Below are 25,703 nucleotides of genomic sequence, written 5' to 3'. Positions count from 1 at the left end.
CAATAAAGGAAAACAATGTCATATGGCGGAAATAACATAGGGAAATTTACTACCAACTATGTATTATCTCAAACAGTGCTTTGATAATGGGCTAACAGGTACACTATAATGCAGACCTACACAGATATCAAGAGAAAAAAAAAAAGCAAAACCAGCGCTCAGGTCTATAAGCATCCGAGGAACACGGTAACAGTCATCTGCTGAGGTGCAGCCCTCTAAAGATCGAGGAATTTTGATAATACTGGAAGAAAACAAAAAAGGGCACACTCTCCTCGTGCATTACCGTGATAAAAAGTAATTTATTGAAAATGACAAAAGTATATACTCACAAACCAAGTGTCATGTAAACAAACAAGGAACCAATGTGACAGTCCCAGCAAACTGTGCTCTTGTGACAGGGCATGCTAACGCGTTTCGGGAGACGTGCTCCCTTCCTCAGAGCTGTCACATTGGTTCCTTGTTTGTTTACATGACTCTTGGTTTGTGCGTATATACTTTTGTCATTTTCAATAAATTCCTTTTTATCACGGTAATGCACGAGGAGAGTGCGCCCTTTTTTGTTTTCTTTCATCCAGACCTACACAGATGCCTATACTTACCTTTCTTTTGCTCCCCCCTGCTCCATTAAGTTGACCTATGTGAAAGGAAGGTTCCAGGTAAGCAACAAGGCACTAGATTAGTAGTTTACATAGGGCTATAAACTTCTGTTGAGGGCACTACCACTTCAGCCACGTGCTGCACCATAACTGGAGGTACAGTGATTTCCTTGACTATCTGCCATTAAAGCAGGAACAAACGATCGAAGTGCATAAAAAACTTTGGGCCCATGGCAGTTTTTTGCCAAAATGTGCTCAGTACACTATATTTCCACATTATGGCACTCTTACATTGCAAAGCTACATTCTCCTGAGCAATGATATCCACTCTCCCCTTCATCACTGGTGATTCCATCTTTACCTGGTTTTCTTCCAGGTTTGAAGTTTTATGCCATCTTGATTGGCAGGCTGGAATGGTGTAAATCTTGTGCATGTGCACTGCAGTTAATAGGAGTTAAATAATTATATGTTACAATCGGATGATACAATCTTTGTACAATCAACTTTAGAGTTGCCAAAACTATGTAATATAAGGACCTACCTAATCTATCTAATTAGTTTTCAATCAGGAAGGCCCTTGTGCTACCTAGTTGATGGCAGAGCTAAAGGTGATTCTTCAATCAGACTGCAGCGTGTATGACCAGCTTTAGAACACAAAAAAAGTCTGCTTGTCAGCATATTTTGCTGTAGCAAATTTTTTAAATCTTTTATTCGCAAAGCTCTAGCTAATTGGCTCTTGTGCTGATCTACTGGTTTCAGCACAGATCCAGTGACTCAAAATATATATGCAGATTTGTAGAAAAGTCAGAAGTCTTTATCTGCATATTTGGCCTGGGTCAGCGACTGAAAGTAATTCTGCTAGAGGGTCAGCATAATGGCAAGAAAATGGCTTAATATTTTAAAAACCACTGACGGGATCACTAATCTACTGGGTCATTCAGCCTACCTGCCTCCACCTCTGCTCACACACAGGTTGGTTGGTTGGTTGATTGTAAAGTAAATTTTTTTCCCCTAAAATAATAAACACGTCATACTTACCTATTGCCATTGCATAAAGCAGCCCCACACCTCCTCATCTGGGGTCCCCCACTGGCACTCCGGGCATCTCCTCTTCTGTGATTGCCTCGATAGGAAGCCACTACTTTGATGACACATGTTCGGGTTCATTCTTGAGCCAGGCTGTGTGTGTGTCCGTTGACACACACAGCAAAAATCCACCCCATTCCCTCCTCATTAGATTTGACTGACAGTGGTAGGAGCCAAGGTCTCTCAGTAATTTCAGCCAAGCCTGTGAGAAAGGAGAAAGCAGAGAGAAGACCCGCACACGGGCACAGCGCTGGATCAATACAGGATTCAGTTAAGTGTTTAGGGAGAGGAGGTGGAGAAACAGGCAGTAAATTTTTTTTTTTTAAATGTAGCACTACCCCCTTAGGGGTCGCTGGATTTGAATCCTATGCACTGCATGGCCAGGCAACCCACATTGTCCCCACTTGCACATCCAAAGTCAGTAAACCATCCATGAACTTGGGTTTTTTGTTTTATTAAGGGGTTGAACTTGGATAGGGTAAAGGGTTTTGGGATGCCATATTTCATTGATGAAATAGCAGAATACGGATGTTTCCTGCTCTAGCACAGAAAAAAAAGACAGACACTTGACTGCATCCCAGCCAGAGCCATTACAGTAAAATAATCCCCTTCTAGGAGCTTGGTGGATTTCTAGTAGCGTGATAATGTGTAGGAGCTCTTGGTTCCCTTGGTGTACAGAATAGCAGCCCAGCTGGCTACTGTATCTGATTCCAGGACAAGGGATTGCGTAAGCTATGAACTGTCCCCTGAAGACTTGCAAGAACTTGCATCCAGCAAACCTCTTCCTTCTAGGCCCTGGGGGTGTAGAGGTACTCACGCTATCCTTGTCCTGCAGCTGTGGATAGAACTGCTTTCAGGCCTTCTAGCTGGGCTGGTTCCTCTCCAAGCTTTGCAGGCTGTCCTTCCCTGGTGGATGGCAGGCCAGTAGAGCTCCCTCTTTCAGCTTCTCCTCAGCTTCCAACCTCCAGCCTGGGAGCAGAACCCCCCTCCTCTGGGGCTCCCTCCCAGGCCACACAGCAACACTTCTCAGCAATCCATCTTCCACCCACCTCCCCTGCTAGCATGACTCTCTCATATTTATGGGCAAGTCTACCACACTACCAGGGCCTCTTAGTCTGGCATTGGTCAGACTTCCATTAATATGCAGATTGAGGTCTCCACCCTCCGCATACTGGTTTCTGGAAGTTTCCATGGACCTCCAGAACCAGGTGGAGGCGATAGAGTACCAACCTGCTGAGTCATCTAGCCTGACCTCACACTGAACCCACAGAAAGTCAGGCTCACTCACTGTCATGAGCCAAAAATAAATTTACCATACACTAGTGGGCTCTACATTAATACAGTGAGTGCATTAAGGTAAAAAACCTTATGAATTTTAGAAACACTTTAAAGTATTTGAAGCATGTAGGTAACTTTAGTTGCCTCTGTAGACAGATAAAAATGCTGTGATGTTTTCTATGTGCTATAGAATTAAAGGAAATAGCATGGCAACTATAATAAAAAGAGCACATAAAATATGTTGAACTTGAATATGCTTCTTGTAGGCAAGGTAGGCACCTTAGAAGGTCTGGGCTAATCAAGGGATAAAGTGTTAGATTTACCTTTTTGCCATTATGATATTCTTTATGCCATTAATATTACTTAATACCTAATCACCTATTTTCTGAGCATGAAAGTGAAACATCTATTAAATTATGTATAGTTCTTGGCTTATTACATAGGCATTTCATCTTTTTATTGCTGCCTAAAAATAACTAACTCCAGGGCAATACAGCAAACATACCCTGATACAGAATTACAGGAACCTGTCACTGGCAAAAACATAAATCATTCTAGTTAGTTAATTGGATTTTTTAATAAGCAGTTTTGTTCCTGTATCATAATTCAGAGACTTTTCTCAGCTTCCATCAAAATCCTTCCTTTTTATCTGTGACAGCATGTCATCAACTCTGTCAGTAAGTACATTTAAAAAGTTGAACTCATCTATAGCTTAAATACAATAAAGTTAAAGTTTAAGATGTATGCAGAAAAATGTCCATAGTGGCCAATAAGAACTGTTCTTTTATTACCAACACTTCAATGTAGAAATAGCAGATAGAAGCTGGTTTCTAATGGCATCATGAAGTGTTGTTAAGACATTTTTCATAAATAAGCCCCACAGTGATCCAATAATTCTTTTAAAATTGTATGATAGAAGTGACTCTGTCACAAAAGTCAAAAGGAAGAACTGCATAAGATGAGGGTATATACCTACTTGTCCTGCCACAGGCTAATCCAGTTCTCACTCTCTTGCAGATCAGTGGCCTCTTTATACCCTACACACACATTCTGCAGATCCTCTTCCCGGCCCATTTGTCACTACAGGACACAGTAGTAACAGAGGAATCAACAGAAGGAACCAAAGCATGCAGGCATCTGACACTCCAGGAAGTACTGAATATGAAAGTTCTTCAGGGAATCTGTACTACAGGCAAAACTTTTTTTAATTTTCGATAGAGTAAAGGAGTGTTATAACCCCTGTCAGGTTTAATTTTTTGCCATCTGTGTCCCAGTGGGGAGATTTTAGTTCACTTCTTGTAACATAACTAAAACAGGAAGTGATGAAGTAATCCCTCCAAAGTGAGGTCATCATAAGGGTCACCAGAACTAGCATTTCCCCTCTATTACAGTTCTGGGGACAACCCAAAACTTGGCATTTTCACTTTTGGTGGTTATGGAGAGGGTGAATCTTCCTAGCTGGGGTGCAGACAGCAATAAAAACATGACAGGTGTATTAATCCTGGTCCACAGACCCCCTCGCTACCAAAGGACCTTTACCATACCAGGTATCATGCTTCACAACTGGCTGCACTAGTTCTTGGTTACCCATGTAAACTGCATTACTCCTGTTTGTCTCACTGAGTAGACCTTTTTTAGTAGTTTTTCTTCATACCCCACATGTGTTTGACTGACCCTTGATCTTTCATACGCCAGAAGCCATCATGCAACCCCGTAGAGTAACTTCAGACGAGGCTTGAAACACCAGTTTTACCAAAGATTCAACAGCAGAGCACATATGAAACAGAGTCCAGCCCTAACTAACTAATGCAGGCTGTCCAGATTCATACCTTTCCAGAGAGCAAAGTCCATAAGGGAGCCACATGCACCAGTAGGACTACATGTTGCACCAGATCTTCCTCTGTAAATCCCATGTGGAACAGAGAAAGAGAGAGCTATGTGCCCTCCCATGTATGTATGTGGCTTACAGCAAGGGCAGGACTCAGAAAGCCAGGGAAAAAAGTCTAGACACAGTTAACCCCTTCCCATCCTGGGCAGTCTGTAGCAGTCTGCATAACTACACAGTGAATACAACAGCAGAAATACAAAAGTGATTGTAAAGGCTGAAGATTTTTTTACCTTCATGCATTCTAAGCATGAAGGTAAAAAACCTTCTGTATGTTGCTACCCCCACAAGCCCCCCCCCCCCCAAACCTCAGCTGAGTCCCTTCTTGATCCAGCAATGTGCATGAGAGTCTTGGCTGTCTCTTTCTCCACATTGGCTGAGACACAATGGTGGGAGTCCTTGGCTCCCAATGCTGTCAATCATAGTCAGTGAACCAATGAGGAGAGAGCAGGAGGGTGGGGCTCTGTGTATTATGGATGCATAGAGTGGGGCTCAGGAGTGAGCACGCACAAGTGCTATTGGAGGCACTAATCAAGGGGGAGGAGCCAGGAGTGCTGGCATGGGACTGAAAAGAAGAGGATTGAGGCTTTTCTGTGCAAAACTAATGCACAGAGCAGATAAGGAATACATGACAGCATTGTATAAAATAAATAAGCTTTAATATCACTTTAGATGACACCCACAGGCAGCTGCCTACAAGTTTATACATTCTAGTTTTACAGGATATGCTTTGCTCAAAAAGTACTATAGCGACAAGGTTACTCTGAGGTTTATAGATCTGTAAAGATAGAATTGTTTGCAGTCAAAGGAGGTGACAAAAAAATAGCCTGCGGGGAGTATATAGAACAAGTCTGGCTCAGATTACAAAAGCACATTCACACTCATTAGCATTACGAGACTATAATACCTCATAGGGGTCAATAAACCGCTTTCATATGGGTGACTGATGTAGTTCCCATGGTTTTGTTGCTGATTCCCACCAGACAGAATCATTTCACAGTAGTATTTTGTTTGGTTCACTGCCTGAGTGCTATAGATACATAAATGCAAAATGTGTTGAAGGTACTTTCTGGTAATGCATGAGCATTTTGCTTCTAAATTGTTGGTCTACCTGCTGAGGGGCTCTAATTTTTGCTGTTTATTTTCTGCACTTAACTGCTTTACTGTGTAAATCCTTGTAAAAAACCAAGGCCAGAGTATTGTCATGGTCCAAGCACCACCCTAGCCAGCTGGATCTTTATTCACACAAAGCATAACAAAATTAACTGTGCATTGCACGGACTCAGCCCCCCCAAGAAATAGCCTGGTAAAAGTAGATGCACAAAGTTATATCAATAAATGACATGTAAATAGGGTGCATTTTGACTTTAGCATAGCTGCAATGTTTACTGTAGAGCACTAATAATTAATTGAACATACGTTTTGGTTGTAGCTACTTTTTTATAAAAAGTTAAATACATGGTTAAGAAAAATAAATTGTTTTGCATAAATATATTATTTGATTGTTCATTTTATTACACCCTAAACATAGGAGCTACAGGAATACACAACTAAAGTGGGAGAAGTCATCCATGGGACAACTATAAAAAAGCAAAAAAAGGCGCACTCTCCTCATGCATTACGAGCTCCCTTCTACAGAGCTGAAACAACTAGACATGTTTGAAGCCTATATAGGGAAACATGACCTCCTGCTCCCTTATATAGGCTTCAAACAGGTCTAATTGTTTCAGCTCTGAGGAAGGGAGCTCATCTCCCGAAACACGTTAGCACACTCTGTCGCAAGACCACCATTTACTGGGACTGTCACATTGGTTCCTTGCTTTTATTTATGACTCTTGGTTTGTGAGTATACACTTTTGTAATTTTCAATAAATTCTTTTTTTATCACAGTAATTGCTTTTTTCCAGTATTATCAAGATTCCCCGATCTTTAGAGTGCTGCACCTCAGCGAGTGACTGGTACCATGTTCCTAGGACGTGTATGGACCTGAGCGCTGGTTTTGCTTTTCTTTCATGTGTTATTTTATGGTACAACTATAACCTGGACAATTCATGACACTAGGTTTTAAGGAAGAAGAATACACTCACTGGCCACTTTATTAAGTGCACCTGTTCAATTGCTTGGTGACACAAATTGCTAATCAGCCAATCATTTGGCAGCAACTCAATGCATTCAGGCATCTAGATTTGGTGAAAATGACTTGTTGAAGTTCTAACCGAACATCATAATGCAGAAAAAAGGGGATATAAGCGATTTTGAATGTGGCGTGGTTGTTGGTGCCAGACGGGTTGGTATGAGTATTTCAAAAACTGCTGATTTACTGGAATGTTCACATATAACCATATCTAGGGAAATTGAGACTCATCAGACCAGGCAACATTTTTTCCAATCTTCTATTGTCCACTTTTGGTGAGCCTGTGCAAATTGTAACCTCCGTTTTCTGTTCTTTGCTGACAGGAGTGGCACCTGAGTGGTCTTCTGCTGCTGTAGCCCATCTGCTTCAAGGTTCGATATGTTGTGCATTCAGAGATGGTATTCTGCATACCTTGGTTGTAATGTGTGGTTATTTGAGTTACTGCTGAATTTATATAATTTCGAACCAGTCTGAAAATTCTCCTCTGACCTCTAACATCAACAAGGCATTTTCGTCCCACAACTGTTGCTCACTGGATATTTTCTCTTTTTCTGACCAAATCTCTGTAAACCCTAGAGATGGTTGTGCTTGAAAATCCCAGTACAGCAGTTTTTGAAAGACCAGCCCGTCTGGCACTAACAACTATGCCAAGTTCAAAGTCACTCAAATCCCCTTTCTTCCCCATTCTGATGTTCGGTTTGAACTTCAGCAAGTTGTCTTCACCACGACTAGATGCCTAAATGCATTGAGTTGCTGCCATGTGATTGGCCGATTAGCAATTTGTGTTACCAAGCAATCAAACAGGTGAACCTAATAAAGTGGCCAGTGAGTGTATATTGCCAAAAAAAAACCTATGTCAAATCCTGTTTTGACCTTTCCAAAATATAAAATATGAAAAAAAGACTAAACATGACAAAATATTTTCTTACTCGATTACACCAAGACATCATTTTGAAAAATAACAACATTGCTCATCACGCTGAGAACCCCTCTTTCCCCATAGCTGAGCATGATGGTGGTAGCTTTAGAAAGGTAGGGACTAAAAATGGTTCTAGAAACCTGAGAGACCTGAGACTGGGACAGAGGTTTGCCTTTCAGCAGGACAATTACTTTAAACATACAGTTAAAATGTAAAACACTTTGAAAGCCCAGACTTCAATGCAATTGGGAATCTGTGCTAAGGCTTAAACACTGGTGTTTAGCAAAGGTCTCCATCCATCCTGCAAGAGATGGAGCAATTTTGCCAAGAAAAATGAGCATACTGTAAATTGATAGGTCATTATATGCGAAACTGGTAAACTTTTTTCATAAATGAAACACAGCTGTAATTGCAGCCAAATGTAATTCTAATAGGTATGGGACCAAGGTGGTATGGACAAAAAGTAAAAAATCTGTTCAGTCAACACAGCTTGTGCTTGGCCTCACCAACCTTTCATTGGGCAACAAATGAGCAGAAACACACTGATGAAGCTATCATTCCATTCATTATTTCAATCTCCCTCAGAGTACAGCACTGTACAATGAAGTAGAACCTGGTTTTCTAGCAAATTTCATTTTTGCAACGGGATGCTGAAATCAAGATTCAGGTACTTGTGCTTGCTGTCTATAAAATAAATTCATACATAACTGGATTAAATGATGTCTTAGTATAGTCCTGCTCTTTAGCGTTAGAAATAATTTTATAATGAAATGAATGGGAAAAACAGACACTGAATATTGTTAGAAACACATTGTCCCAAATGCCAAATATAACTGTCTAACATTTCCACTTTTCTATGTGAAAAAAAATTTAACTTAACATATTTAGCCTCCCATTTTGGATACACACAGTATGATCTTTCTTTTAATTACAAATGAGCCATCACAATGTGCTGCCACAAAGCCCCTTTCCCGCCACTGCCGGGGGAAATGTCTTTGTTTTGGGTCCAGTCTTACAGTCCTTGATCTAGAGTCTACCTCAGAACTCTCACTGTGTGGGATTCCATCCAACTCTAAATAAAAAAGATTGCAACCTATCATATAGGGACAGCACTGTTTTATGTCTCAGAGGGCCTTAATGGAACAAATGTCAACCAAATTAATGGTAATGGTTTCTCTGCTGCTCTGCTCCTCATCTTCCATAAGTAGCCCTATGATCCATGCTCTCTGGCTGTTAATATGTGTTCAAAGTGCAGCCATGGAGCTGAAGGTCTATGAAAAGAACACTTGAATCCAGCCCTATACAAATGTTTTAGATGTTGTCTGCTAGCCATACCAACCAAAAATACAATATATTTTCCTCCTGGCAGCCTCTAATAATCAATGTGTTAATCTCTTCTAATTTATCTTTTTTAGTTTTTAGTTAATACCACACACCTTGGACTCAAACCAAAACAAACAGAGACATACAGAGACTGCTGTATACTGTACATGCTGTTCCCACACATCCCCTATCCTGCCCATGACTGTCTTTTTGATTCCTCTCTCTATACAGCCCTTGCTTTGCTTCCTTTCTCTCCTGTTCATGACCTGTTCCCCCAGTCATAATTCTCTTGCTCTATGCTCCCAACAATGTTCAGCCTTACTCCTACCCAAACCCCAAGGACCATGTTTAGATCAAGCTTATTCTTCTCTATCTGCTGTCCATGATCAAATCTCACTGTCTCCTCTCTCCTTACCAGTCCATAATCATTTCCTCTGCCTCTCTTTTACTTGCCCATTTCCTGATGAGCCCACTTCTCCCCTTCTTTTCCCTTTCCATCAGTCATCATGTGCTTTCTCTCTTTCACATTTCCAGGTACTTGACAAACTCATGCTCAGCTTCATGTCTTTTTCATCACAAAATCTATCTTCTGTTCTCAACGTTCCAAAATCTTGCTTCCACCCCATGCCATGGTCTTCTGTCAATCTGACGATTCTGTGCCCCCCTGGTTCAAACCAATTGCCATCCTGATTCCTCTATTCTCTTCCCCTCCACAAGTCCATGTTCAGTCATCAATTTTCCTCCTTTTTCTTCCTTCAATGTCCATAATCAGCCTCCGTTTTGCATCTTCTCCGAGTGCTCTATGTTGAACCCCCTCTCTGCTTCCTTTTAGCTTTTTATGATCAATTTATGATCTTCCCTCAAGATCAATTTAGTGAGATGGCGAACATTTCCAGGTAAAATAATCATCTGACTGTGAAGTAATGTATACCATAGTGTTTCATTTAAAGACCCAAAGTCACTCAGCCTAGATTACCATTGCATAAATGTCACACAATTACTAGTATATTTTAATACTGGAACAGATTATAGACTATGTAAAACCACCTTTATTTCACATTTTTACATTAATACATTAATAATCATAATTCTACATCACACTAAAGTCCCCAGTTATTCAATAAACTTGTTCCTTACTAAAATAAAATATTAATTACTTGTCTCTGTCTACATATACAGCATAGTTCCAGATAAATTTGACTTCAGTAGAAGTCCAGCATTGAAGTATACACTGTGTTTAGTTATAGTGTTACAGTGTTAATTCTTTGTACCCAAGCAATCATTTTAGTAAAAACACCTGTCAACAGTGCCATAAACAGTTGCACTAGCAATTATCATTAACTACCCAAGAACTTGTAACCCAGAATAACCCTGACTGTATATTGTTTCATAATAAGGAATGCTGTGTGCCTGTTGACCTTTTTTAGCTTTCAAAACTTTGTCCAGGGATAGTAGTTTCACCACAAAATGGTGCAATAGGTAGCATTAATGCTATGGAACTGCCATTTTGGGCTTAAACTTTTCTCAAGCATCAGTCTAACAGAATGCACCCAGAATTGGCTCTCCAGGCTCACAGTAGTAAAGCTTCTTTAAGCCACTTCCTGCCTATAAGCACTTACTCCAGTGTCCGCTGCACATTATCCATCTGGACCTTATAGTGACAACAGTGGACGATGCCTATACAATGTGTGTTGGCACAACCACTTGTAAACTCCACAAGTGGAGCATTTAATAGGGTGACAATGCAGTTGACAATTGATTGTTAATCAATAAAAAATGTGAAAATCTGATGTGACAATACTAAAAAATTTAACATATGAAATATACAAAATAAGTCTTGTGATAATTACGACAAAGTTTGTGTTCAAATAATAAAGCATATGTTCAGATAATAAGTCCACAATCCAAATGCAAGGGTGACATGAAAAACCTCCACCTGATCCAACAAGAGTATGCGCTCACCTCATGAATTGACCCTCATAACAGGGGTCAATGAAAATTTGAGATATAAGCCCAAATCGAATGGGAGCTGCAGGTGGATACTTTCATGGATACAGCCTCTATGGATGACCAGTAAGGAACCATAAACGAACCATAAATTTGGTTGCAGACCCAGCCTTAGAAGCACTGCCAAGCACCCAGCTCAAAGAAAAAAACTCATCAAAGTGCTCACTTTATATAACAATTTTGATATAAGACACATGCATGCTCAGTAGTATATAAAAAGATGCAGGCAGCTAGGTAAAAGTACCAACCCACCACCTCCTGTTGTTTTAAGATTTTCATTAATTTATTTATAGTGCAGCACTGTTTTTTTTATTTGAATTTTCAGTGCATAGACTTTCATGCTAACAGCTTATTCTGGTTGGTTGAGCAAATTTATTTCACTTTATAGAATTGGGGGGACAGTTCTCTTCCTATAAAAGGAAGTGCCTTAACAAGGACCTTCATGACAGGATTACATCTGCAAATTTAAAATGATTCAAAAGCAAATTTTAAATTATTAACGTTAAAATTTAGATTTTTCCTATTAGGTTTAGATCTGTTTTATTTTAAAGGGAAATGATCATGAATTTAAGTCATTTTTGCTTTAATTTTCTTTATATATTATTAAGGTTTTAAAACTTTTTTTACTGTGTATTTCAAATTATTATTTTATCAATTAACATTTCATACACGGTATAGCCATGACAAAGGATTGTAAAATATTGTGGGTCTTCTAAAGAGGGAGGACAGCAGAAGCTGATTGCCTTTAGACTCTCTCTTTCTCTGACTCAAACTTTTTATGACTCCTTTAGGCAGAGATGGGAGGTGAAAGGAAATGAGTCAGTCCATATTTAGCTGTGAGGATAAATTTGATCTTTAGCTACTAATCTCTGTAAACAACTGGCTTTTTTAATACACATAAATGTGAAAGGAATCCTTTAGTTTCACTTCTTGGAGGAAAAAGAATATACAACACTCATGTGTTATAGTTAAACTGTATCTAACAAAATCTAAAAAAGGAAAATATATTTTAAAATTGTATTTTTTGTGTCTGAAGATAACTAAATAAAGACAATAAAAGCACACTATCCATTATTTGTAATTTTACAGCTTTTAGACAAATATATGCAATTCCTGCTGAGTACTTACAGAATTTTTTTTATTTAAACAGGCATACATGCGGGATAAAAGGAAGAAATCCATAGTTGTGCAGCAGTCAGAGTGCCATTTTTAAACCTGTACCAGAAGATGTGGCTTCAAGTCCTTCCTATGCATCTGGACAATGTTAAATTTTATTATATCACACCACTGCATGTCTGTCGAAAACACAACTTGCAAAATATTAAGTGCCAGAACATCTGCTTTCAGTTTTTTTATTTGATGGGAAACATGTATAAATCTTAGAGGAATAACAGAAGTATAAATACTGATCTTAGAAAAGCTAACACTGTTTTCATACAAAATGGACCTAAGCCGTGTGTACTTTATTCTCTAAGTGAAAACTTAGAGAATAAAGACTAAGTGGCTACAGTTAGTGTAGAGCAACACTTCTGGTACTTAGTGTGGCTGTGCATGAAGCACAATGTTCTATATGGAAACTATGGGGAGATAATATGGAGCAACCAATCTTTTTTTGTTGTTTCATTATTCTAGAGCAGTGTTTCTCAACCTTTTTTCAGTCAAGGCACTCTTTAAAATTATGGACAGCCCCGAGGCACCCTTCAAAATTATGGACAGTCTTGAGGCACCCCATACTAAAATGTGAAAAACTATTCTAATAGTTTTATATAACACAGCAACATCCACAAATGTAGGACACCCAACATTAGAGGTGATTTATTCTTTCAAAACAAATATGCTTTTGCACACTGATACTGACTAGTATTCCCTTGTTTCTCTTCTCCCTCAATTTTTTTCCACCACTGAGCTAATGTGACCCCAGCACTGATGGAGAGGGGCAGGGAAGGGTCAAACTAGGATGTCATTGGTTGTCAGGACACCGGCAGCTAGAAGGTCGTAATGGTGCACAATGAAAACCTATGGTTTTGTGTAACTAAAAAGCAGGCTTCTCCCACCCGCTGACTTGCATACAAGTTTTGGCCAATTTTTAGACAAGGCACCCCTGAAGAAACCTCAAGGCACCCCATTTTTAATGCAGGATTGTGTGCATTTGGATTGTACACTTGCCTATCAGTAATAGGACACACTTGCCACTTACTACTGCATGTAGTACTGCCATGCTAGCATCCATTTTTTACCTGTAAAATTAAAAGTCCCAGTTTGACTTGAATGCCCCTCGTATTTTGTAACCTGTTACCCCGTGCTTCCTGAAAACTTGAGTAGCTGCTCGGAAACAGAGACACGTCAAGTTTACTGCAGCTTTGGGGAGAGCTCTCACATAAAAATAATCAATCAATATCCTAGCTTGGAGGGATATTTATTGCTTGTGGCGATCTTGTGGGACAGGTGTTTTGTGGTCTCCTATATGTTGGTATATTTTAATACAGTTAACTACATACTTATTGCAGTCTTGCCACTTGTATTATCCATCTCCTTTAAAGCTGAACTCCAGGTAAGTTCTTTATTGTACACCTACACTGAACAGTGATAACCCTGCTCTTCAGGGTCCTCTGCTGAGTGGCTTCCCTCTGCACAATTACCACAGAGGGTCACTAACTTGGAATTGCTGCCACTAACAGAACGCCTTGTATTTTTTCAGTGAATCTGATTGGAAGAGGTAGAAATTGTAGCATCACTATCCCTCCTCCCCACCTCACCCAATCAAAGGACACCTTGTATTGATCTATAAAAATACCAAGGGGGAGATTTACTAAAACTGGAGCACTCTGAATCTGGTGTAGCTGTGCATGGTAGCCAATTGGCTTCTAACTTCAGCTTGTTCAGTTAAGCTTTGACAATAAAACCTGAAAGCGTATTGGTTTCTATGCAGAGCTCCACCAGAGTTTGCACACTCCAGTTTTATTAAATCTCCCCCAAGGTGTTCTTTGAATGGTGGCAATGCTGAGCAAACAGCCTCTTGTGAAAGTGCAGAGGGGACATTGCTTGGCACAGGACCCTGAAGATCTTGGCGATCACTGTAGTAGAGGCGGCTACTACAGTGATTGTCAGTGGTCCCACAGGTTTGAGATATGCATACTTATATGGGCTCAAGCTGGACAATGCACTCCAGTCTAAATCTGGAGAAGCAAACATTTTAATAATAACAAAAAAAAAATATTAAAGATCTATACCCAGGAAACAAATGGTGAGGTCAGTAGAGCCATATGTAAACACTGGGCCACAGAAATCTGTAATAATCAATGGTCCTATTACATTATTAGGTCTTCAGTCTATATTTTGCCTGTATTCTTCATAAAACTCATTCAACATATGTCCCCGTGTACAGTCTTTACTGCTAAATTTCTGAATTACAAAATACTGAACATTTATGAAACAGAATGAAATAGCTTTTGAATATTAGTACCAGAGAGTTGTGATTACATGAATAGGCACTGTGGGTATATTAAGAGAAAGTCAGGACGGACTAATACTTTTTCCAATAAACTGATAGGTGAAAGGAACATTAGGTGTAATTTAAGACATGGATAAGTGATTTAGGTAGATCCGGATGGACAATGTAAGAGCTGTTTATAATAACTCATAAATCTGGCTGAATTGAACACAGTGAGTACATGACATGGGTCACTGAGAATTTACATGTTTGTTTTCATCAATGGTGAGAATGATAAACGCTGGAGGTATAATAATGTATGAGCTATTTATAAGACTTAGAACATTACATAATCACCAGATATATTAGAGGTACTGCTTTTAAAGGAGATTTCTCACAAAGATCACTTTTGCTGTTAGCCTCTTATAAAAGCAAAAATTCCAATTCACATTTGACATGCAAAATTAATATCAATACAGAGCTTCAAAAGAGTGGCTACAGCAATAGCTGTTTCACCTAGATTCAGGCACACTATGTGAATTCAGACAGGTCCAGGTCTATAGCTTATCAACCATCAGCCTAACAAGCCTGTTCACCTTGACAAAGGTTGTCAGAGTTATGGTTGTCCAATATTCAGTATGAGTGCCTCAGTGACCTATTGAGATTTTAATACTATGAGATTTTACAAGGGTGTATTTTTGGCTTTGATGTACAACCTGCAGTTCATTGGCAATCACTGTATTTACATTTTTCACTGTTTAATTTTACCACTGTTTAATTTGTACATTTAATTTGATAGCGCTACCTTTTTTTGTTTTATTATTGTAACCTTTATTATAAGAGTAAGGTTTAGCAGCTTGTGTTATTGATTATATGAGAACACTTTTTGGCGCTATTTCCACTTATATTTTTTCTCATAATGACTGTGTTTGCCTTTGCAAAACCCAATAATGTAAGTGGGAGCATTGATTTTGAAAGGGGCTGTAACAGCAATGATATCTAGCAGTCTCACTCAACATTTCCTTAGTCTGACTTTCTTTTGAAGCAGGTTTCCAGTCTCCAATAACATCTTCTGCATGTCTGCAGTCACTGTCTATCACCTCCGGTATGTCTGCAGTCTCTGACCATCTCCTCCAGTATGTCTGCAGTCTCTGACCATCTCCTCCAGTGTGTCTGTGGTCTCTGACTGTCTTCTGTTGCATTACATAAACTAAATATTTTTAGTGGTCAATTTCGGAGTCAGTGTTGAGACGCCCTACACCTCATAATTTGGTAATCATTGATTTACGGCCTACCTTTTAAACAGTCAAGACACAAATTCATTGGGCTTCCAGGAATAATAGCCTTAGTAAAGTTCACCAGCAGGACCTAAAGCCACTGGATGGTTGTAGAGAGAGTTGTTCCAGATTTATTGTCACCCCTCTTTCTTTGAGAGAACACTGAATAATGTATGCTGTGTGATGTATTGAGCAGTGTCTGATTTCACTATATGAGGCTAGAATACAAACTTACAAACTAACTGAGCAAAATTTGCTTTAAACTGTTTATATAGTATTGCAAACTGCTGTTAAAATGTAAACTACACTTACACCATGCAGTGTGCTCCTATTCATATAAATTCTTTTTAGACCTAATCTGAAAATAATCAGACTACGTGTATTTTTTCTCTAAATATCTGAGAAGAACAGTAATTATTGGATGTTTATGCCAAGGCAGAGAATTCAGTCATATGAGGGCCACATTGGTGCATTCATCAAGGTCACTAAATGACCAGATTGATCATATTTACCCATAGGTGGGCAAATCTACTATAGATGAGGTATTCCAATAGGTTCATGGAGGGGCATCTCTTGGTACTGCATGTAGAATGTACAGTATCCATGAATTCCTGTGTGTTGCTATGGCTATTTATTTGGTGATTTTCATAGCTTAGATATAAAATGGTTAGGTTTTAGTTACACGTGTTGTGTTTGGAAGATAAGGCTCCCCTATTGCTATGCTAATTAACCAGTTGAACTAGTTTGTGAACTCCTCAAAGGAAGTCCACTGCAGGATATGATGTAGTAGGAAATAGGTGGAGGGAAAGATGATTTGGAACCATGTGCTAATGAACAAAGAACACATTTGTTCTGGAGAGATTTGCTGAGGACTTTGTAGAAGCAGGAAGCAGTCTAGAAGATCCTGGATCCTAGAAGATGACTTCATCATAAAGAAAGATCCAGGACAAGTAACTGTTTAGTTTATGCCCATCACATACATTGCAACTGCTTATTTGCTAGGAAGATATTCAGATTGTGCATGTTTTAGGCATATTTTGTTATACTTTGCATGTTATGGATTGTTTTTCCTGCAGTTGTATCTGCCGCCTTTTCTTTTTGGTAAAGCAAATATTAATACACTATAGAGTTTTAGGCTTCCTTGACTTATATCGCAAAAGAACAAGAAAAAGATACCAAGCAAAACATTCTGTTAAAGGCTTCGGAAAATGTAGCTGTGAATCGGATGCTGAAGACATCATTTGGAACACCCTTCTACAATTCTGTGTGAACTGAGCCACTAAGGTCTGAACCACATGAACAAGCCCTTAGGATCTTTCACAACATTGCCACATCAATCCGCACATTGTGGTAACTATCCCTGGCTTCTACATGATGTAGGGTGCAGCGGACATAACCATAGTATGTAACAGGGGCCCTGGTATACAACAGTTTGTAAATGATCAGATAAGAGAAGGCCTTACTGTAGTTCAGCAACAAAGAAAAAATCCAGGTCATCGAGAGTTAGATACATAATCATTTATCTTTTTTTTTTTATTAACAGGTGTTTAAAAAAAATTATGATGACAAGGCCACTTTATTCTTTATTCCACTAAATTTCAGGGCTCATCTCTGGATAAGGGGGAAAATAATATGAACTAAAAACATCCTGGGGCCCTTGGTACACCTAATCCACCACTGATTGCAGCTGTGGGTTGCCTAGTTAATAACACATGCTATGCAGTCTGAAATATGAACAATCCAGCTCTTGCTTTCAGAATCTATTTCCATTAAAAATGTCATATTTATAAGGCATTACAGGCCAGTCTCTGGAAACAGACCTGTAGATGCTAGGTGACAAACAAATAGGAAGGAAATGTAATTTATTGCTTTAATATCTCAAAGCAATAAGCAAACCTGCCTTTCAATGAGCCATTAGTAAAGATGCATGCTTGGACAGGATCCCTCTCTTTAGAAGCATAGTGAGAGAGGCCAGCAGATAATTGCAGATAAGGGTATTGTGGAAGAGCACAGAGTGAGGACTTAATAACAATCGCACCAATGGGTGATGTTTTTGTTCTCACACAGAAGACATTTACAGACAGAATTTAACATAATGACTGATGAAACTTGGGCACCTTAAATCTTTTAATCAGCACACCTTCTGAAATAACATGAGCTTGGAAGACGTTACCTAGATATAGCACCTGTGAGTTAATACTATGTCAAATTTGGGGCAGTCGTAGGTTATTGATGTTATATCTTGCAATGGGTTGTGGGTGAAAGGAAGCTGTACCACTTGGCAATTTGCAGTTTACCAACATTCCATTTGATTTCTAATATATTCATGGGGTGTCTGCAATACTTTGGCTGTCTTTGTATGCGTAACCTAACTCATAATTAATTATTTGTAATTCGTATTTAAATTTAAAGTGTAATTCCAATCAAAACCTAACTAAGCTTAAGTCTATTCCAACCCTCATTCTAAGTCTACTCTATCTACTCTGTAAAAAGAAACATGTATATCATATTTTTCACTCCATAAGATGCACCTGACCATAAGACGCATTTAGGTTTTAGAGGAGGAAAACAAGAAAAAAAATATTCTGAACCAATGGACTGCAGACATAGTACAGGAAATAACCAGAGACTGCAGACATAGTACAGGAGATGACCAGAGACTGCAGACATACTACAGGAGATGACCAGAGACTTCGGACATACTACAGGAGATGACCAGAGACTGCGGACATACTACAGGAGTTGATTTGAGACTGTGGACATACTACAGGAGATGACCAGAGACTGCGGACACAGTACAGGAGATGACCAGAGACTGCGGACACAGTACAGGGATGACCAGAGACTGCGGACACAGTACAGGAGATGACCAGAGACTGCGGACACAGTAAAGGAGATGACCAGAGACTGCGGACACAGTACAGGAGATGACCAGAGACTGCGGACACAGTACAGGAGATGACCAGAGACTGCGGACATACTACAGGAGATGACCAGAGACTGCAGACATACTACAGGAATTGATCAGAGACTGCGGACATACTACAGGAGTTGATCAGAGACTGCGGACATTCTACAGGAGATGACCAGAGACTGCGGACATACTACAGGAGATGACCAGAGACTGCGGACACAGTACAGGAGATGACCAGAGACTGCGGACACAGTAAAGGAGATGACCAGAGACTGCGGGCACAGTACAGGAGATGACCAGAGACTGCAGACATAGTACAGGAGATGACCAGAGACTGCAGACATAGTACATGAGATGACCAGCGACTGCGGACAAAGTACAGGAGATGACAAGAGACTGCGGACACAGTACAGGAGATGACCAGAGACTGCAGACATAGTACAGGGGATGACCAGAGACTGCAGACATAGTACAGGAGATGACCAGAGACTGCGGACACAGTAAAGGAGATGACCAGAGACTGCAGACATAGTACAGGAAATTACCAGAGACTGCTGACACAGTACAGGAGATGACCAGAGACTGCGGACACAGTACAGGAGATGACCAGAGACTGCAGACATAGTACAGGAGATGACCAGTGACTGCGGACACAGTACAGGAGATGACCAGAAACTGTGGACACAACACAGGAGATGACAAGAGACTGCAGACATAGTACAGGAGATGACCAGAGACTGCGGATATAGTACAAGAGATGACCAGCGACTGCGGACAAAGTACAGGAGATGACAAGAGACTGCGGACATAGTACAGGAGATGACCAGAGACTGCAGACATAGTACAGGAGATGACCAGAGACTGCGGATATAGTACAAGAGATGACCAGCGACTGCGGACACAGTACAGGAGATGACCAGAGACTGCAGACATAGTACAGGAGATGACCAGAGACTGCGTACATAGTACAGGAGATGACCAGAGACTGCGGACACAGTACAGGAGATGACCAGAGACTGCGGACACAGTACAGGAGATGACCAGAGACTGCGGACATAGTACAGGAGATGACCAGAGACTGCGGACACAGTACAGGAGATGACCAGAGACTGCGGACACAGTAAAGGAGATGACCAGAGACTGCATAGTACAGGAAATTACCAGAGACTGCGGACACAGTACAGGAGATGACAAGAGACTGCGGACACAGTACAGGAGATGACCAGAGACTTCAGACATAGTACAGGAGATGACCAGGGACTGCGGACACAGTACAGGGGATGACCAGAGACTGTAGACCTTTGGGGATGGGGGGGAGTGGGTACCTGAATTTGACAGGTACCCGCTCCAACTTCTGCGGAGTTGCCCTCCCTCCATTCTTCTGGAACACGTGACAGAAGACTGCCAGACCATTCACAAAGCGCAGCACTTCTCGAGCATGCACAGTGGGCACCCAGCTGTGAAGCCGCAAGCTGTCACAGCCGCGTGTCCACACTAAAAATGCAGGCGCCGGGAGAGAAGACCATGAGGACACCACTGGTTTGAGGAACAGGTAAGGTTCTGCTGTAAAGAAGAGCCGAGCGGCCGGCCCATTATTCTGACATGGCGGTCTACTATGGGGCACACATTGTCAACTGTCCCTCTATACTGCAGCCGGTGCTGGGACTGAATCATGTGACTGGACCGCAACGACTTCAGAATAGGTAAAAATAGATATCTTTTCTTTTACGGGGTAGATAGAATAGGCTTAGAAGGGGGTAGGAGTAGATTTTAGCTTAGTTAGGTTTTGACTGGAATTACACTCTAAACCTTTGTGGTTCATGTAATAAAGAAATATACTGATAACATGCTTTAAAGGCATTGTAGTGTGTGACTAAAATATTGTGTTTGTAGGCAGTAAAAAGGCAACACTTATCATGATTATGTGTGGCTATTAAAATTGCATTTCTTATTAACATCTCTAAAAGAGATGTTTTCTTAAAGCGTCCATGTTCTTAAAAAAAAAATATATGAGGAATGATTCACACTTTAGTGACTCATTGCATTGCTTTAAAATGCCTTGGGTTAAGGCAGCCCATTCATTATGAATGGGCTGATAATGCCCCATAAGTGATTAGCAAATGAGCATAACTCACAATGAATGGCTCTGCAATGTACTTAGAGCAAGTTTTTTTTACTACACATTGCTGCAATGCACAAGTGTGATCGGGCCCTGCAGCTGCACCCTGTAATATGTAGGATAAATACTTACCTCTTCTGCAAACATCAAGTCCGATCAAGTTGTTTTAGCCCTAATTTAAAGTGTACCATTACTCAAATACAAGCCGTCGGTTGAGCCTACCCATTGATATTACAATCCCAATTCCAAAAAAGCTGGGACACTGTGTAAAATCTACATAAAAACAGAATGCAATGATTTGCAAATCTCATAAACCCATATTTTATTCACAATAGAAAATAGAAAACATATTGAATGTTTAAACTGAGACAATGTTCAATTTTAAGAAACAAAATAAGATCATTTTGAAATTCATGGTAGCAACACATCTCAAAAAAGTTGGGACAGGGCAAAAAAAAGTTCACATAGCACTGTTGTAGATTCTGTCTAGTATCTTGAGCCAAATAAAAAAAAAACCACTACCTTCTCTGTATCCTGGAAGCCCAAAGCTATTTTATGCAAAGTTCTGCTTCAGACAAAGTCAAGCATAAGTACACCTTACTGAGCCATTGAATGCAATGCAGGCATTACTGGTCACCAAGCACTTATTTGGCATTGTAGAATGCACTGTGTGCTGCAAACCCACATGTGGCTTGGAATTATACAGGGCTTGCAATAGACACAGTCTAAATGTTGCATTTGTGCTCTGCAGGCAACAAATTGTGTCCACTATTAATGCATAAGATCATTTAAATGGCGTATTTCGTAATACAATATGCTTCAAATACATATAAAATATGTGAACTGTTTTACATGCTAAAATATTTTTTATTTGGTTCTGCTACTCTCACAAATTACCATACCCTGTTCACACTGCACAGCTAGAAAGCAACACCACTGTTAACAACCTAAAGTTTATTGGAGTATACATGAGCATCAACCATTCTTCAACCCTATATTGCTGTCACTTGCCTAAACATCTTTCCTCTCTAGCCTCTGAAGCCTGAAACATGTTAGGACAGAATGATTTATTACAGAAGCAGCTGATTGGTTTAAAGGGTTAACACTCCCATTTCCACCTTGATTTCTGATGGGTATTGAATTAAAGTTCAAATAAAATGTTCAAGGTAGATATAGTAGCAGCATTTGTAATAGATATAATGACTTTTGAATGAACACATAATTGAACTAAAGCATGCTCTTACATTTGCTTGGAAACAGGAACCATTGTTTTTACTAGATAAAGATACATTTTCACTATAAATCTGCCGTACTTATCACCTGACCTGAATAGTCCCCTGTCTTCCATGTATATCTGCATCTATGAACCCAATATTCAGATTTCTTTGGAACATTTCGGACCTCACTTTGATAGCAAAGACCTGTGCTCCTGAAATTGAATGTAGACCCCATGTACTCATGGGAAATTCAAGAGAGTCAAAGTAAACTTTACAAACCCCAGTGCATCAGAATAAATCATAAAATTCCAAGTATGATAAAGACAAAGGTCGAGCAAGAATTAAAGACAGTTTCCAGGATCATGTGCATACTCACACTTGTTCATACTTTCTGTTCACCTCAGATTCAGGCCAGTTGAGATAGCAGATGTCTCGTCCCAGCATAGGGTAGACATCTGCGTAGTATCCCAGGGGAAATGCCATACAGAAGGAGAAGCTCCAGATCACACAGATGACTATCTTGGTGGCAGTGGCAGATAGTCTTGGTTTTAGGGGGTGGATGATGGCCATATACCTGTATAGGAACACAAAATCAGGTAAGTAAAACTATCACTATACACAATGTATTCTTATTAATATATATATTTTTTGATGAATCTGAGTTATTTAGGAACAGATTGCTGGTCTCAGATACACTTCTGGAAAAGACACACTTCACAACATGTGTGCTCATATGCACTTTACTGTATCTGTTAACAAATTAGAAAGTTTTCTTTCTCCTCTCGACTGAGCAGGTGTGCAATCAGCAAAACTGTCTATAGGAAATTGCTATGTTAAATCATGTTTACATTGGAAGTGCAATACTGTCTGACAGGAGTGAGCAGTAATCAGATAGTCATAATGATGCCAGTGAATTAACCTGACTTTCTGATTGTAAGCCTTATTGCACAGTTCCTGGGACCAGTCCTCCTCTAGACGGGGCATTATTTTTCATTCCTCTAACCTACAAGCTTTTTTGCGTTGAACAAGTAGTCCTTGTAGTCGTGAAATTATTGACTGGATGTACTGATTTGTATTTCCCTCCACCCAGTCCCAAGATTTACATAGCTCTGCCACATAGTGCAGTCCTGTCTTGAAGGACAGCAGACTTAATTTTTTGATGATACTTTCAATGTGTATCTCTAGACAAAAGCTTTTTGGTTTGAATAGAGCGCGAGATGGTTGTACCCTCTGTCAAGTTCTATTGCTGTTACCACTGGGGAGATCTGTCTTCTCTGTTTGTGCTGGTGACCATTGTCCCCAAGAAAAAAAAAGTGCGGGGAAAACCAAAATCTTATTGTTGTCACCAAGAGGTGAAGGGAAATCTTCTGATGGGGACAGCTTTTCTCCAAACAACCATCTAAGAAGGTAATTTTCCTCTAACTTTCTGTTGTGTCTCTAAGACACAAAGTGAAAGGAAAATACCTCAGAGGTATAAAGAATATATATAAAATGGCAGCCATTTTAACCCTTCTCTACTCTATCCATACCAAAAAAAAAAAAGTTTGGGCTATGCATATACTTTAAATTACACTTACAGATCTCACAAGCTTTTGACTTTTGAGCTCATCTCTCTGTCTCTGCTCTCCCTTCCTATCAGCATGTTCCTTGTTAGTCCATTAGTACTGCAGCACAGCCAGTTGGTTCCTTGTGTTGCTTTTCATTTTCTAACCTGAGTACAGAGGACTGTAAGAGGCTAAACTTAAGTCAAATGTAGGTTCTTACACAGCTTTAATAACAAACGTACATTTAAATTATATCTTAATGTATATAGAGCTATAGTAAAGTGTTATACAGTATCTGCTTGTAGGCTTCTTGCGATCTCGTAAAAAGAAGCTTCCCACAGAAACCAATCAAATCAAAATTATTGTAAAGCACTGAGCAAACTGTTGGCGCTATATAAATCCTGTATAATAATAATAATAAATCCAAAACTGCATTGTGAGTTTGAATCTCAGTGGGGGTACATAAAGCAGAGAGAGCATAAAATACACTACACAAGTCCTAAAAAGCAGACCAATCCACCCCACAAATCAGGAGTTTGCTGTTATCTGGCTACAGCAGACTACACAGAATTCAGTTCCAGGTAAGACTTTTTGGCTTTAGCACATCACAATCCTTGCTGGATCGTATTAGGGCTTTGTTATCTAAGAAAGTTATGTAGGAAGCAAATTGTAAGAAAATGTTGCCAAACCCCTTTACAACATTGCATTACAACAGCCAATGCAGAAATGGGTCTCATAGAAAGCTTTAGCAGACAGTGCAAGGTTCACTCCCTCCTTCTGGAGCACCATGACATTTGTGTGGGCTAAAGACCAGTTTTGGATGGACACTTGAGCTTATTCTATAAATTAATGCAAGGAACAATGATAATCTGGACATACAACATGTAATGACCCATAGCAGCCAAGCAAAATCTCCTATGTAAAGTGCAACCTTATTGGGTGTTTGGGTTTGTGGCACATTATCATTGCACTTTAGATAACGTTCGAAACAAATCTGAAAATACCTACTTGCAGTGGGGCTGCACCCAAGGGTTACTTGCTAGTTTATTCTAGAGGGGACTAAAAGTACATTTACTTACCTGATCCTCTGCTCCACTGGCAGATGGAGCTCCAGTGGTGGACTGTCCCTCAGCATCATCACATTCAATGCAGAACTAAGGACTCTGCATTGGTCTTGATGACATCAGGACCCTAGACTGCTGGAGCATGGGTAAGAAGATGTTATGGGGACCAGCTTAGTAGCACAGAAGAATGGATGATCAAGTAAGTAAACCTTTTATTTCCATCCCTACACCTAAATGAGCAGTTAAACCTTGCAGTGCGAGCACAGACCCATTGCAAGGGAGAATTTTCATGTTTCCCAGAGTTGGGCTTTAAGCTGTTTAGCATGAATAACAGTACAACAGCATGATGTATAGTGTCCCAAAGCAAATAGGATGATAGCTTAAGTCAGTTAATTCCAATCTAGTGAATAGTTGAAATCTGTACTAAGAGAATATGGAGACTGTCATTGCTGACATACGCTTCTGAAAAGGTGAGTTGCTTGGCTGACATATTGAGCCAATTATTTTAATTACCTCTAATATGCTACCCAGAGCAGGTATGAATTTTAGGAGTTCTGACTTGTTTGCTTGTTCCAGGTCAGGTCAAATAATAAAGCCAGGCAGTTAGAACTCTCCTAAGGAGGTCTGCAATGGCAGCTTCTTGTTTTCTATTCCAGGTTTCCTTGAAGTAACTGAAGCCTCCGTAATACTGATCTCAAAAAGGCAACCTTTCCTGGAAGAAAGCTAAAAGTAACTTTTGAAGTTTTGATTTTACAAAACATATCACAGAACACCTTTCAACCAGTCCATTCTGCTTGATCCAGAAAGGTACAATTCCTGTAGTGATTTGGCAAAAACACCGATACTGACTAGTGAGGACTTGTAAAAATAGAATGATGCATGGAAGATTTTCCACGGAACATTGCTTGGC

At 39.9% G+C, this 25,703-nt stretch overlaps 1 protein-coding gene across 2 annotated transcripts in view; it reads right to left on the bottom strand.

Annotated features, from left to right (window-relative positions):
- The window catches only part of TACR1 (tachykinin receptor 1), a 368,725-nt gene that overhangs the window by 120,863 nt on the left and 222,159 nt on the right, over positions 1–25,703 (bottom strand). For both annotated transcript variants that reach the window (XM_089687167.1, XM_089687166.1), the window contains exon 2: positions 22,562–22,759. In XM_089687167.1, the coding sequence (XP_089543293.1) occupies positions 22,562–22,759 (198 nt within the window). The remainder of the gene's footprint in view (positions 1–22,561; positions 22,760–25,703) is intronic.

The sequence above is a fragment of the Staurois parvus genome, unplaced genomic scaffold (assembly GCF_062004578.1).
Source record: "Staurois parvus isolate SC_StPar_1 unplaced genomic scaffold, SC_StPar_1.0 ptg000420l, whole genome shotgun sequence".
Lineage (NCBI taxonomy): Eukaryota > Metazoa > Chordata > Amphibia > Anura > Ranidae > Staurois > Staurois parvus.
Note: the sequence above shows the minus strand (reverse complement) of the source record. Positions and strands in the feature narration are given on the sequence as shown.